The sequence below is a fragment of the Scomber japonicus genome, chromosome 23, assembly GCF_027409825.1.
Source record: "Scomber japonicus isolate fScoJap1 chromosome 23, fScoJap1.pri, whole genome shotgun sequence".
Lineage (NCBI taxonomy): Eukaryota > Metazoa > Chordata > Actinopteri > Scombriformes > Scombridae > Scomber > Scomber japonicus.
This window is the reverse complement of record NC_070600.1, coordinates 24,669,838-24,685,491: the sequence shown is the minus strand read 5'-3', so window position 1 is coordinate 24,685,491 and position 15,654 is coordinate 24,669,838. Positions and strand designations below refer to the sequence as shown.

At 39.3% G+C, this 15,654-nt stretch overlaps 1 protein-coding gene across 1 annotated transcript in view; it reads left to right on the top strand.

The window, feature by feature from the left end:
* LOC128385140 (RNA-splicing ligase RtcB homolog) overlaps positions 1-7,757 on the top strand; it is a 12,892-nt gene extending 5,135 nt beyond the window's left edge. The window contains exons 7-11 of the mRNA XM_053344001.1: positions 3,509-3,684; positions 4,691-4,879; positions 5,574-5,684; positions 6,246-6,365; positions 7,274-7,757. Of these exons, the coding sequence (XP_053199976.1) occupies positions 3,509-3,684; positions 4,691-4,879; positions 5,574-5,684; positions 6,246-6,365; positions 7,274-7,381 (704 nt within the window). The 3' untranslated portion in view covers positions 7,382-7,757. The remainder of the gene's footprint in view (positions 1-3,508; positions 3,685-4,690; positions 4,880-5,573; positions 5,685-6,245; positions 6,366-7,273) is intronic.
* The last annotated feature ends 7,897 nt before the right edge of the window (positions 7,758-15,654 follow it).

Genomic DNA, 15,654 nt, shown 5'->3' with positions numbered 1-15,654 from the left:
GTCTGAGGTTCAATTATGAAATATTCAAGGGGGCGCTATTGAGCCATTTAGTCACGGCCATCCCATTGAAGTATATAGGATGTGAAATGACCCCACTCCAGACGTGTGTGTTGAGTTTCGTTACCGTGGAGGCATCCTTTGACTCTGAAAACTGTAATCGTATTTCATGGCGTTGAATGCGTTGTCATGGCAACAGTATTTGATGATGGGTCATGAGTTGCAGAATGTAGCATCACCAAGGTCTTATGTCTCAGCTGAGTCAATTTCAGGTGTAAATACTTAAGATTATGGGAGTAATTAGTAAAAGAATGAAGCAAGTGACTTCCTGTTGCCAGTAGGGGGCGCTATGACTGTCACTAAATATGAGACTGTACATGTGTTCAGACGGGGACACTGTACAAGCATATTAAATTTGGAAAAGCTCAGACCATGTGGAGTCAAGTTATGAGGGTTTGAATTTTCATGGCGAAGGATCGAAATTCGCCACGTCACCACGGCAACCAGGAATGACGAGGGAAAAAGCTTTTGATAACTTTTCATCTCCAATGTCTCAAGATGATCCTGTGTGAATTTGAAGTGGATGGGATGAAGATTATGGGAGTAATTAGTGAATGAATGAAGCAAGTGACTTCCTGTTGCCAGTAGGGGGCGCTATGACTGTCACTAAATATGAGACTGTACATGTGTTCAGAGCAGGACCCTGAACAGGCATCTGAAATTTGGAAAAGCTCAGACAATGTGGAGTCAAGTTATGAGGGTTTGAAATTTCATGGCGAAGCATCGAAATTCGCCGCATCACCACGGCAACCAGGAATGACGGGGGGAAAAAACTTTTGATAAATTTTCATCTCCAATGTCTCAAGATGAGTCTGTGTGAATTTGAAGTGGATGGGAAGAAAACTCTAGGAGTAGTGCGTTCAAATATGATGCCACAATTTGCATTAAAATCAATAATTTGATTCAAAATGGCCGACTTCCTGTTGGTGTTAGGGTATGTGTCCAAGAGACTTTTTGGTGCGTCTTGACATGTTGAACATGTATACCAAGTTTCGTTTCTCTATGTCAATCTGTCACGAGGGGCTCGCTTTTATTGATTTTGTAGGGGGCGCTAGAGAGCCATTTTGTCACGCCCATTTGTGCAAACCATAAAATATCGAAATTTTCGCCGGGTCTGGCTTGCGTGCAAACTTTGGTGATTTTCGGGGCACGTTCAGGGGGGCAAAAAGGCCGTCGTCGTGCAAGAAAAAGAAAAATAATAATAATAATCTTGACAGATACAATAGGGCTTCGCGCTGGTCAGCGCTCGGGCCCTAATTAAATATTAGTAGTTTACCGTAATAACAGTAATATCAGTAGTTTACCGTAATGAATGTAATATCAGTAGTTTACCGTAATGAACGTAATATGAATTAAATATTAGCAGTTTACCGTAATGAATGTAATATTAGTAGTTTACCGTAATGAATGTAATATTAGCAGTTTACCATAATGAATGTAATATTAGCAGTTTACCGTAATGAATGTAATATTAGTAGTTTACCGTAATGAATGTAATATTAGCAGTTTACCGTAATGAATGTAATATCAGTAGTTTACCGTAATGAATGTAATATTAGTAGTTTACCGTAATGAATGTAATATTAGTAGCTTACCGTAACGAATGTAATATTAGTAGTTTACCGTAATGAATGTAATATTCGTAGTTTACCGTAATGAATGTACTATTAGTAGCTTACCGTAACGAATGTAATATTAGTAGTTTACCGTAATTAATGTAATATCAGTAGTTTACCGTAATGAATGTAATATGAAGCGTTTACCATAATGAATGTAATATCAGCAGTTTACCGTAATGAATGTAATATTAGTAGTTTACCATAATGAATGTAATATGAATTAAATATTAGTGGTTTACCGTAATGAATGTAATATCAGTAGTTTACCGTAATGAATGTAATATTAGTAGTTTACCGTAATGAATGTAATATTAGTAGTTTACCGCCACAGGTAGGAGCTCTACTTCCTGTTACCGTATTTTTCGGATTATAAGTCGCAGTTTTTTTCATGGTTTGGCCGGGGGTGCGACTTATACTCTGGAGCGACTTATGTGTGAAATTATTAACACATTACCGTAAAATATCAAATAATAGCCCGGGCTATTAAGTTGATCTCTTTCACGTAGGAGACTAGGCGTGTATTTGAATCCAGGGTATTTGGGACAGGCGATTAATTACTGTCCAGCAATACTAGTGAAATAGGGTCTACATCCTACAACCTAGTTTTATTTATTTATTTATTTATTTATGTTATTCAAGTATGGCTTTGCATTGTTAAAACATCATGCGAAACACACGCATGGGAATTTGGTCTTTACACGCAGATCACACGCAGACCTACCTGGTAGTTGCCCGAATTAAGGATTCAGCTTCGGGACAAAAAAAAATGATTTCTTTCTATGTGAGGCAAAAGTCATGAACAAAAACGTGTTGAAAAATGGGCAGAAATTACGAAGTAAACGAAACAATTGTAAGATAATTCACAAGTTTTAAATCGGTCATCACTTTTTTCAGTAGTCCAGACAATAGCCGCCCTCTTGCTCTGACAGGTGTTGAAACTCCGTTTTCTGCTTCAAATAAATTTCCCCAAAAAATGCGACTTATATTCCAGTGCGACTTATAATCCGAAAAATACGGTAGTACGTTTACCGTAATGAATGTAATATCAGTAGTTTACCATAATGAATGTAATATGAATGTAATATTAGTAGTTTACCGTAATGAACATATTAATAGTTTACCGTAATGACTGTAATGTAAGTAGTTTACCATAATGAATGTAATACTAGTAGTTTACCGTAATGAATGTAATATTAGTAGTTTACCGTAATGAATGTAATATTAGCAGTTTACCGTAATGAATGTAATATTAGTAGTTTACCGTAATGAATGTAATATTAGTAGTTTACCATAATGAATGTATTAGTAGTTTACCGTAATGAATGTAATATTAGCAGTTTACCGTAAAGAATGTAATATTAGCAGTTTACCGTAATGAATGTAATATTAGTACGTTTACCGTAATGAATGTAATATCAGTAGTTTACCGTGATGAATGTAATATTAGCAGTTTACCGTAATGAATGTAATATTAGTAGTTTACCGTAATGAATGTAATATTAGTAGTTTACCGTAATGAATGTAATATTAGTAGTTTACCGTAATGAATGTAATATTAGTAGTTTACCGCAATGAATGTAATATTAGCAGTTAACCTTAATGAATGTAATAGTAGTTTACCGTAATGAATGTAATATTAGTAGTTTACCATAATGAATGTAATATGAATTAAATATTAGTAGTTTACCGTAATGATTGTAATATTAGTAGTTTACTGTAATGAATGTAAACCTCTGCTTCGACCGGTTTGAGGTTGAGAGAGAGCAGAAACAGACAGATCTAATTAACTGAAATAATAATGTGGATGTAAAGAACACGCTGCTTGTTGACAGACGCCCTGGTTGCCATGGAGAAGGCCATGAAAAGAGACAAGATCATAGTGAACGACCGTCAGCTGGCGTGCGCTCGCATCAACTCTCAGGAGGGTCAGGACTATCTGAAGGGGATGGCAGCCGCAGGAAACTACGCCTGGGTCAACCGCTCGTCCATGACCTTCCTCACCAGACAGGTGCAGCATGTTTACAACTTTATACCTTTATACCTTTATATCTTTATATCTTTACAACTTTACTGGGGATTTCCACCGGGTCCGTCAGCGCCACGGTTTATCTCCGTCCTCTGTTGGTGTCAGCTCACACAGGGAGCGTTACAGCAGCGGAGCTCTGGGAGAGATATCTGCCTTTTAAAATGAAGTTGCACTGTTAATACAGTAATTACGGCAGCCCAATCAAACCTGAACGAGTGCCTTTAGTCTACCGTAATTACTGTAGTAGCTAGTCTACCGTAATTACTGTAGTAGCTAGTCTACCGTAATTACTGTAATAACTAGTCTACCGTAATTACTGTAATAACTAGTCTACCGTAATTACTGTAGTAGCTAGTCTACTGTAATTACTGTAGTAGCTAGTCTACTGTAATTACTGTAGTAGCTAGTCTACTGTAATTACTGTAGTAGCACCACAACTAAATGGCCTGATTTTGTTAAGTTGCTCAAATTTTGGTTGATTTGGTAATTTTCTTAGATGTTTGTGCTGATGTCATGTGTCAGTAGCTACGTAGCTAGATGGAGTCTTTATCTGTCTGGTTTATTCCTGTTTGTTGCTGAAATACGATCGGGAGGCTGCACACGGGTTGTTTTATTTTGAAAGACGGAAGTTTTATTATTATGCCGATTCTGTGTCTGACTTCCTGTCTGGTGCCATCTGCTCTGTTGAGCTTGTCGTGGGTTAGAAACGGCTCCGTCAAAAATAGAAATGCTGCGGATTGCTAGCTGCTGAGACGCTCCCGGTGGAAACACTCTCATTGATTATAGATGCAGCGATCAGCTCCGGTGACCATGGCACAGCTGTAACGCTCCGCTGACAGACCCGGTGGAAATTGGGCTTTACAACTTTATACCTGTTACATCGTTACATCGTTACATCGTTACATCTTTACATCTTTACACCTTTACATCACAGCTCTCCGTCTCTGTCCATGCTAACCATAGTTTGTTTCTTTCTTTAACGTGTCAGGCCTTCTCTAAAGTGTTCGGTACGACGCCAGACGACCTGGACATGCACGTTATCTACGATGTCTCGCACAACATCGCCAAAGTGGAGGAGCACATGGTGGACGGGAAGCAGAAGACTCTCCTGATTCACCGCAAAGGCTCCACCAGAGCTTTCCCTCCGCACCACCCGCTCATCCCCGTCGACTACCAGGTTCTCACTTCTCACTCACACTGTAGACGAGTCCTTTATAAATGGGACTTTAGGTAGACATGAACACAAAGATCAGACTCTTACAGCAGAAGGTTTTAAACTGGGAGGCTTGAAGGGAGAGATGAGAGACAAATATCCTGCCTGAGTAAAAGAGACGGACAATTTTGGGGCTTTTCCATTATACAGTTCTAGCACTACTTGACTCAACTTGTTTTTTATTTTGCTTCTCCATCAGGGATAGAATAGAATAGAATAGAGTTGATTTCCATTTGCATAAGTACAATACAGTACAGGCATATTGAAATTCTTGTGCATTCTCTCACAGTCATGTTAAAAAAAAAAAAAGAGGCGAGTAATTAAAGTACAAGTTAAAAAAGGGGCAGATAATAATCGGAAGGTAGCAGCTCAAAGGCTAGTGTAAGGTGCCTTTTTTATGGCATCAAACACGTTGGACCCTTTTGTCCAAAGTGGTAAATGTGCCAGCAAAAAATATTAGGGTACAAAGGTTATAGTGGGAAAAGTGGAAGATGGTATTTTACTTGATCCTTATATTTGTATTATGATGTGATGTTTGTGTTACGACCCTGATGTGTCTGTTCGTCTCATTGAACAACGATAAAAAGCGTCGTCAACGTGCTGCTGGAGGTTTGAACCGAGAGTTTTTATGTGTGTTTTATGTGTGTTTGTGTCTCAGCTCACAGGTCAGCCGGTGCTCATCGGAGGAACGATGGGAACCTGCAGCTACGTCCTCACAGGAACCGAACAAGGCATGACGGAAACATTTGGCACCACGTGTCATGGAGCGGTACGAGTTACTTTATCATCTCTGTCACATGATTTACAGTCTGGAGAGCAAAACTATACCTCGCTGTGTCTTTGCACACGACCGTGACAGGATGAGTTACAAGGTTTTATTTTGAGAACAAAGCTCCAGCATCTTGAGACGGGGCCATAGGCGGAGCGGGGAGGTTGCTATGGTTTAAGAGGGCTGGATGTCGAGGACATTGGGCAATCAATCCGGACGTAGCCACGCCCTAATGCATACCCTGCTTTATCGTCACATATAAAATCAGGGAGGCCAAAATGTCCCAAATGAACATCATACTGCATTGAAGAAGGCTTTAAACTAGCGATTGAGACCATAAACACATTTTGAAAACGTTTACTGAGGTTAGAAATCAAGTGAGAAGTTGGTGAATTCTCCATTGACTTGTATAGAGACGGTCGCCCCCTGGTGGCCTTTTCATAGAATGCAGTAGAGGACAGGAACTCCCCGCCTGCTTCTAACACTAAAACTTGTCTCAGTCATTGTTTTTCTTTTCTTTTGATGTTTGACTTTATATTCTCCTCGTGTCTCGTTGTTCAGGGTCGCGCTCTGTCCCGAGCAAAGTCCCGCAGGAACTTGGACTTCCAGGACGTTCTGGACAAACTGGCGGACCAAGGAATCGCCATCAGAGTGGCTTCACCCAAACTCGTCATGGAGGAGGTGAGAAAAAAAAACACACAAGTTAATATTTTAATGTTTCGTATGTTGTTTGGTTTAAAGCAGAATGGGGTTAAACTTATTTATATTAAAGGGCCACAAACAAGATCTGATGAGGGAAGGATTATTAAACAGATGGAAGGAAGGAGGGAAGAAAGAGAGGAAGGAGGGAAAGGGAGGAAGGATGGAAGAAAGGAAGAAGGGAGGGAAAGAAGGATGGAAGGAAGGAAGGAAGGAAGGAAGGAGGACAGAAAAGAAGGAATGAAGGAGAAGAAGACAGGGAGAAAAGAAGGGAAGGACAGAAGTAAGGAAGGAAAGAGGGAAAGAAGGAAGAAAGAAAGGATGGACAGACAGAATGGGGGAAGGAAAGAAGGACAGAAGGTAAGAAAGAAGTAAGAAAGGAAGGAATGAAGGAGAAGAAGACAGGAAGGAAAGATGGAAAGAAAGAAGGGAGGGAAAGAAGCAAGAAAGGGAAAGGGGAAAAAAAGACAGGAATGACAGATGGAATAAAGGAAGGAAAGGGAGGAAGGATGGACGGACGGACAGAATAAGGGAAGGAAGGAAGGAAAAGAAGACTGGAAGGAAAGAAGGAAGAAAGGAGGGCAGAAAGGGAGGAAGGACAGAAGGAAGGAAGGAAAGAAGGACGGACAGAATGAGGGAAAGAAAAGGGAAGGAGGGACAGATGGAATGAAGGAAAAGAAGACAGGAAGTATAGCGGCCCGGTTCTGGCCCGCGGGCCTCATGTTTGACCTCCTGCTTTATGGCAACATTTGTATTTGACGTCAGAATTACTGAAACTCATTTAATTATTAGTAGTTTTTACTTTGTGTTGAATTTAAACCTTCACGCGTTTTAATCTCCTAAACGAAGACGATATTTAAGCTTTTTTTTTTCTTTTCTTTTCTCTTCAGGCTCCCGAATCGTATAAAAACGTGACGGATGTCGTGAACACGTGTCACGACGCAGGAATCAGCAAGAAAGCGATCAAACTGAGGCCGATCGCTGTGATTAAAGGCTGAAGCTGCACGACGCCGAACACACGGACTATTCATGACATCATCACACTGAGACACACGAGACAGATAAAAGACGGAGAGAGAGATAATCGCACTTATCTTTTGTTTTGGGTTTTTTTGTTTTTTTTTGCTTTGGAGTGAAATTTAAGTTGAAGCTTGTGGAAAACAAGAACATGGAGATATTTGATTTCTAACCTGGAAATGTTTGTGTTCAAATGAAGTTTACCGTAAATGCTGAAATAATGCAGCACAAACATTTTTTGCCTGAATAAAAGTCGGGAATAAAACAATCAGGAATTTGAATCGCCTGCACTTTCTCGTACTGACTTCTCTTCATCCGTCCACACTGTTACTATGACGACGACGATGTGAGCGTCCACACTAAGAACGATAACTGTGACTGTTACTATGACGACGACGATGTGAGTGTCCACACTGTGAACGATAGCTATGACTGTTACTATGACGACGACGACGTGAGCGTCCACGCTGAGAACGATAACCTGACTGTTACTATGACGACGACGATGTAAGCGTCCACGCTGAGAACGATAACTATGACTGTTACTATGACGACGACGATGTAAGCGTCCACACTGAGAACGATAACTATGACCGTTACTATGACGACAACGGCGTGAGCGTCCACACTGAGAACGATAACTATGACTGTGTTACTATGACGACAACGATGTGACCGTCCACACTGAGAACAATAACTGACTGTTACTATGACGACGACGGTGTGAGCATCCACACACAGAACGATAACTATGACTGTTACTATGACGACAACGCCGTCAGCGTCCACACTGTGAACGATAGCTATGACTGTTACTATGACGACAACAATGTGAGCGTCCACACTGAGAACGATAACTATGACTGTAATCAGTGTTGGGAGGGTTACTTTTATAATGTATTCCCCTACAGATTACTGATTACATGTCCTAAAATGTAATCTGTAATGTATTCCCTTGGATTACTCAAGTAAATGTATGGTTTTAGTTAACACTTGCTTTAGAGAACGATCTTATTCCTGTCTTCAGAGAAAAACTTCTGCAAATACACAAAACAAATGTGGTACATTTTGTCCTGCAACTGATACTATTTAAAGAAAAATGGCATCCAAGAGTCAATATTCTTCAATTTCTTTTACCTTTATCAATTTCCACAGCTCAGAAATTAAAATATATTTTTTTAGTTTATTCTTAAATATTGATGAATGAAGAAAAAATTGGGCTCCAGCAGCAAGTTCACGCCCTCTAGAAAGTAGTGCAGTTGGCTAAATCTGTTACAGTAGCACAGTTCAACCACTAGATGGCGACAGAAACCTTGTGTCGGCATTCATCCCCCATGCCATGTAAATAAACGGAAACTAGCTTGAATCGACTCAAAATGATCCAGAGACGTTGGAGTAGCTGTTACTGGGAATATCATGCGACCAGACATAAAAACAGCGAAGGTAAGAAATCATTTGTAGTTGTGCATTTACGATGGGAAGTTTGTTTGGATTTTTCTTTGACGTTTATTTCGTGAGTCACGTGTCATATGATTATATTCATGCTTGTTTAACTGCACTGAGACGGTTTTAATCTATAGGGGGCGCTGTTGTCCCGTCGGCGGCTCTCAGGCTTCAGAGGTTAATAGTTACCGGGTTAATTTCTCCGTTGTTTTGTCTCCACCATACCAATGATTATAATTTACATCACCTGACCGGCTAGCTAACGCGAATTAGCCAACTTAACTCAAGATGCTTCTTCAGATCAGACGTGGAGTCTCTCGATGCTGAACGCAGCTTGTTGAAGGTAAGCAAAGCTTGCAGTGTTACCAGGTGTGTAGGTCAAATGTTCTCTGTATTTCAAACAAAGCCATAAACGCATTTGGTGTTGTGTGGAAACTGCTCTCATTGATTTGCAGCATATGTGCGCGTGCATGATGCCACCTGTACACGCACAGTGCAACCTGCGTGGTGCAGTAAAGTCATCTTTTTTAAGAAAGTAACTGTATTCTGAATACACCAATTTAAACTGTAACTATAACGGAATAAAGTTACTGGTACTTTGTATTTTGAATGTAATCCGTTACTCTCCAAACCCTGGCTGTAACTATGACGACAACGATGTGAGCGTCCATACTGAGAACGATATCCTCCAATAAACAGCGGCGTCCAGTACCATTTTTAGTGTATTATTTTATCATTATTAAGGCAAAAGAAGTCAATTTATGTCCATGAATGAATTTATGTCCATTATAATGAATAGGATATAGGCTTAATATTAGTTTACATCCAGCGTGCTGTGTGGACTTCATTACATCTGCTGCACCGCTGCTACCACAATTATGAAATGGTAAGTTTATTATCTGTGACTGTGACCCTCATAAAAGTAATACTTTACAAATCTAAATTATATAAACTAACGAAATTCATCAAAGTAAGTCATTTGGGGACTTCTAAGTCATTAAACTAAGTCTTACTTTTACTGGAGTAAAGAGTTGAATCAGTATGTCTGCTTTTACACAAGTATCTGTAGTACTGTATACTACACAGGCATGACTGAATAACATGCTTGTGCTTTTTAATCATAGTGCGTTGTGTTAACTGATCAGCTGTGTTGTGTTTTACCAGCACACAGCACGAGAACACACACTGTGCTTGTTTTATGAGAGCAAACAGTCTGTCTATGTTTCTGTCAACGTGTCTGAGGAGACCGTGTTTGAGTTTCTTATATACAGTCTATGGTTTGAGTACAGTTGGGTTTGAGGTGATGTGAGACAGCGGAGGAACAACTGGCCCTTATTGATTAGCTGTTATCCAATCAACTTTATAAATATAGCAGGATTTTAACAAACACAAGATTTCCAAAGTGCTGCACATTAACACAATAAATAGAAAACACAATAGAAGCAATAAAATAAAATAAAATGTACCTCCTGCACAAGATAAAAATAAGCCTGTACTCATAAAATCTGCTGTGACTGCTGGATGTTGTACTGAGAGATAAAAAGCAGAGCAGCAGAGTTCAGAGGTTGGAGCTGATTCAGTGTGATGATCAGAAGTGTTTCAGACTCGAGCTGCTGTGATGTTTCAGCAGCAGAGAGACAGTCTGAGCTCAGATCTGCTCACTAACAGCCACTAACTGTTGTTCTTACTTTATAATAGAGACCAAAGCTCCAGAATCACTGTCTAACAAACAGAGACAAACCTCTCTAAAGAAATCACTAAGTAAGGATTGTGATTGACAGTCAGTGTTTTTATCGTTCATCAAACCTCTCTGAAAGATATCGTTCTCCTCTATAGTTATAGTTATTGTTATCGTGTGATTGAACTCTTCCATCCACTCCAATAAAACTATATTTATAGTTATTATCATTATAGTTCTTGTTCTCAGTGCAGACGGACCTTTGGGTTTTTTGGGTTGTTTTTTTTTGTCACTTTCACTGAACTAAACATTTTCCTCCATAGACGTAATAAAACCATAGACTGTATAAAAGAAATAGTATAGAAAGAATAGAAGTTATAGAAAGAATAAAACACATTATTAAACTAAAATATTGATTCTGAAGAAAAAACCATGATGAACACGTCTCGTCACGTTTTATTCAGCGTGAAGCTTCATTTTAATGTGAAGCATATGGAAGTAAATCTGTGCCATCTGCTTTTGAATTTGAATTTTTAGCACTGAATTTTTTTTGCATCGAATTTCAAACACTGATTTTTTTATTTTCATTGAAATCAGACTTTGAATTTTAAAAACCGTTGAATTTCAAGAACTGAATTTGTTTTTCCTCCTGAATTTTTTCTAATGTTTAAAAAAATTTGTGTCGGGGGTCACAGGACAAACGGAGCGTAACTTGTAGGGGTGTGTCCAAAAAATTGATCCATCAATTAATATCGATTTTCTATTTAAAAATTCGATATCGATTCAAAATTCTGTGAATCGATTTTTTTATGTGCATTTTTTGAAAATCATTGGTTACACGATGATAACATAATTGAAAATGACATGATTTAAAATGCCACTGGTCTGAAGGGTACATACACATAGATGCTATCATGCTAGATCCCAGTGTTGGATCAGACTCATCATTTAACTTTACTCTTGGAGAATTTGGTTACCACACATGACTGCCTGTTAAAATATTGTCTGACTTACAAAACAGAAACTCTGGGAACATAAAAGTGAATCCACATTAAATCGAATCGAAAATCGAATCGAATCGGGACCCTGTGAATCGGAATTGAATCGATTCAGGAAATCATTGACAATACCCAGCCCTAGTAACTTGATTGGCTGGATGGTGAACGATTTGATTCAGGGATCAATTGCTTCTGTTTAGTTACCCGGATGTTGACTCTGAATTTTTTGCGACATTGAATTTTTTTAAACATTAGAAAAAATTCAGCGGAAAAAAAAATTCAGTGTTTGAAATTCAAATTCAAAAGCAGATGGCACAGATTTACTTCCATAGGAACATCAGCACAGGAAATGTGACATTGACTGAGTGAAAATATTACAAAATTAAAATTAAAAAATCAACTAAATCATTTTATTTCTGCTGTGAGTTTACAACTTTAAGAAAATCTTTAAAAAAAAAAAAAAACCCACATCTGCTTCTTTTTTTGTCCAATAAAAACTTTTCATTTCCTGCACAGTTGTTTCACATTAAAAGCTCTCTAGACTTTTACTGTAAAACATCTGTGCAGGAAATGAAGAGTTTTCTTGACAAAAGCTTTTAAACGGTAGAAAAAAGGCAGAGTGAGAAAATGAGAAGAGTTTGAGTTTCTCTTTTTAACAGAACTCATGTTTTCATTCACTAAACCATTATAAAGTTAACGTGTGTTTGCTAGATGATTTCTTTATTGTAACAAAGCTTAAATAAATCTTATAACGTTGGAAAGCCTTTTTATTTCCCTTTTAAATGGAAACACATTAATAAGGAACATTAATATTTAAATGAACAGAGAGTCCAGTTAATGTTAATGTTGCAGCTTCATGAGTAAAAGTTGTCCAGTAGAGACTGACTCTGGTTCAGGATGTTGTATTTTACCAGATGATGAAACAGGAAAAAATGTGTTTTAATGATTTATTCTCTGCTGAGTTTGTTTTTCTTTTCAGTTCTAGATTAGAAACTGATGTTAGTTCATCTTCACTTCATATCAGGAGGATAAAACATGTGAGACTAAAACAGAAACTCTGAGATTTAGTGATGTGTATTTTTTGAGAAGTGATTTTAAGATGTGACATTTTATTACCAACAGAAATTATCATTATTATTATTATTATTATTATTGTCACTGAATCCTGAAAAAAACACCAAACAGACAAACTTTTGATATTGTTTTTAGTTTTCTTCACAAACCAGGAGAGTTAAAACCAGGTGTGGAGTTCAGGTCCTCTGAAATGAGGCCAACCAGGAAGTAACTTAGAGCTGCATTCTATCAAAAGGCCACCAGGGGGCGACCGTCTCTATACAAGTCAATGGAGAATTCACCAACTTCTCACTTGATTTCTAACCTCAGTAAACGTTTTCAAAATGTGTTTATGGTCTCAATTGCTAGTTTAAAGCCTTCTTCAATGCAGTATGATGTTCATTTGGGACATTTTGGCCTCCCTGATTTTATATGTGACGATAAAGCAGGGTATGCATTAGGGGGCGGGGCTACGTCCTGATTGACAGGTTGATTGACCAATGTCCTCCAGATCCAGCCCTCGTAACCATAGCAACCTCCCCGCTCCGCCCATGGCCCCGCCTCATGCCCATATAAGTAGAATCCGTGTTTTTATTTTTCCCAGCATGCACCTGAAATTTTCAAGATGGCGCTGCCTAGATTAGAAACTATTGGCTTCCGAGCAGCAGTCCACAAACCAATGGGTGACGTCACGGATGTTACGTCTGTTTCTTTTATACAGTCTGTGGTTAAAACTCATTAAAAGGAAGGGAGGAAGGAAAGATGGAAGGAAATAAGGAAGGAAGGAAGGAAGAGAAGACAGTTAGTTTTTTATTGGTTGGCAGCTTCTTCACAGTATCACGTTGCATAATTCAGTTTATTCATTTCATCCTGAAATTGTCACAAATATATAAAATTCACGGAGCTGGTCACGTTTCATGTTTCTGATGAACGAGAAAAAGATGAAATGTAAAGAATGACGAGAATAAAAAACAGCCAAACGTTAATATATAAGATGATTTAGAGTTTTAATTATAAGATTAAAAATGAAATATTAATGTTATAAGAATATAAGAAGAGGTCAAATATATGAAAGTAAATGTTTTAAAGTCAAAATTATAGAGGGAAGGAAGGAAGAAAGGGGGATGGAAGAAGGAAAGAAGGAGGGAGGGAGGAAAGAAGGAAGGAGGGAAGGAAAGAAGGAAGGAAGGAGGGAGGAAAGAAGGAAATAAGGAAGGAAGGAAGAAAGGGGGATGGAAGAAGGAAAGGAGGGAGGAACAAAAGAAGGAAGGGAGGCAGGAGGGAAGGAAAGAAGGACGGAGAGGGAGAAAGGAAGGGAAGAAGGAAGGGGGATGGAAGAAGGAAAGAAGGAGGGAGGGAGGAGGGAAGGAAAGAAGGACGGAGAGAGGGAGGAAGGAAAGAAAGAAGGAAGAGGGAAGGGAGGGAGAGGAAAGAAAGAGAGAAGGAAGGAAGGAAGGAAGAAAGGGGGATGGAAGGAGGGAGGGAGGAAAGAAGGAAGGGAGGTACTCCTTTCCTTCCTTCCTTGCTTCCTTCCATCCTCCTTTCCTTCCTTCCTCCTCTCCTTACTTCCTTCCTCCCTCATTCCTTCCCTCCTTCCTTCCTTCCTCCCTCCCTCCTTTCCTTCCTTCTTCCAACCTTCTTCCCTCCCTCCTTTCCCTCTTTCGCTCCTTCCTCCCTACTTTCCTTCCTTCCTCCCTTCCCTCTTTCCCTCCTTCCTTCCTTCCTCCCTCCTTCCTTCCTCCCTCCTTTCCTTCCTCCCTCCTTCCTTCCTCCCTCCTTAAATAATAACGACAGCAACACTTTTATGAAATTATTTAAATTTTATTTAAATTCAAATTTTAAGAATGAAAATGAGTCAAAAGTTTTAAACATTTCATAATTTTGGCTTTTTTTAAATTTTATTTCCATCAGTCTGAACATTTTCATCCTTTTTCTTTTTAATTCATTTTATGACAGTATTTGTCTCCCGTAGCTTCCAGATGGAAATGATTTAAAAAAACAAAAAAAACTAAACTAGGAACTTTTATTTACAGTTTTAACATCTTATTCTCTTATTTACACTTTTGTTCCTCCTTTAGATTCATTTCCATCTGAAGTTAAAGAGCACAGGACACTTTCCTCTCTCTCTTCATGTCTCCTGTCTCAATCTGCTGCTTTTTTTTAATAAAGGCAAAAAAATACCAAAAAAAAAAAAAAAATCCAGAAGAAATAAAAAGCCTGAAACTTTCATTATTGTTCCAGGAAACTTAAATATTCCTCTAAGATTGTTTCTTCCTTTTAAATCACAAAACCAGCACGAAGGGTCGATGTCGCTCTACAGCAGAGGGGTTAGATCTGAGGTGGGCCGGATCATTAAAAAGATGGGAGGGAGGAAGGAAGGAAGGAAGGAAGGAAGGGAGGGAGGGAGGGAAGGAGGGAGGCAGGGAGGAAGGAAGGAAAGACAGACAAAGGGAATGAGGGAAGATAGTTAGGAAGGACATACAGAAAGAATGAAGGAAGATGGAAGGGAGGGAGGAAGGAAGGAAAGAAGGAAGAAAGATGGAAGAGCAGATGGATGAAAGGGAGGAAGGACAGAAGGAAGGAAGGGAGGAAGGAAAGAAGGGCCACATGCACACCAATTAGATCTGATGTGGGCCGGATCATTAAAAAGATGGGAGGAAGGAAGGAAGGAAGGAAGGAAGGACAGACAGACAAAGGGAATGAGGGAAGATAGTTAAGAAGGACATACAGAAGGAAGGAAGATGGAAGGGAGGGAGGGAGGAAGGAAGGAAGGAAGGAAGATGGAAGGGAAGAAGGAAGGAAGAGAAGACGGGTTGGAAGGAAGGAAGTTAGGAAGGAAGGAATGAAAAGAAGGAAGGACAGAAGGAAGGAAGGAAGGAAGGGCAGATGGATGAAAGGGAGGAAGGACAGAAGGAAGGAAGGGAGGAAGGAAAGAAGGACAGAAGGTAGGAAGGAAGGAAGGACCGAAGGAGGAAAGGAAGGAAAAGAAGGAAAGTGGGCCGGATTGGACCTCTCGGCGGGCCAGTTCTGGCCCACAGGCCGCATGTTTGACACCCCTGCTGTACAGCCAATCAACAAATAA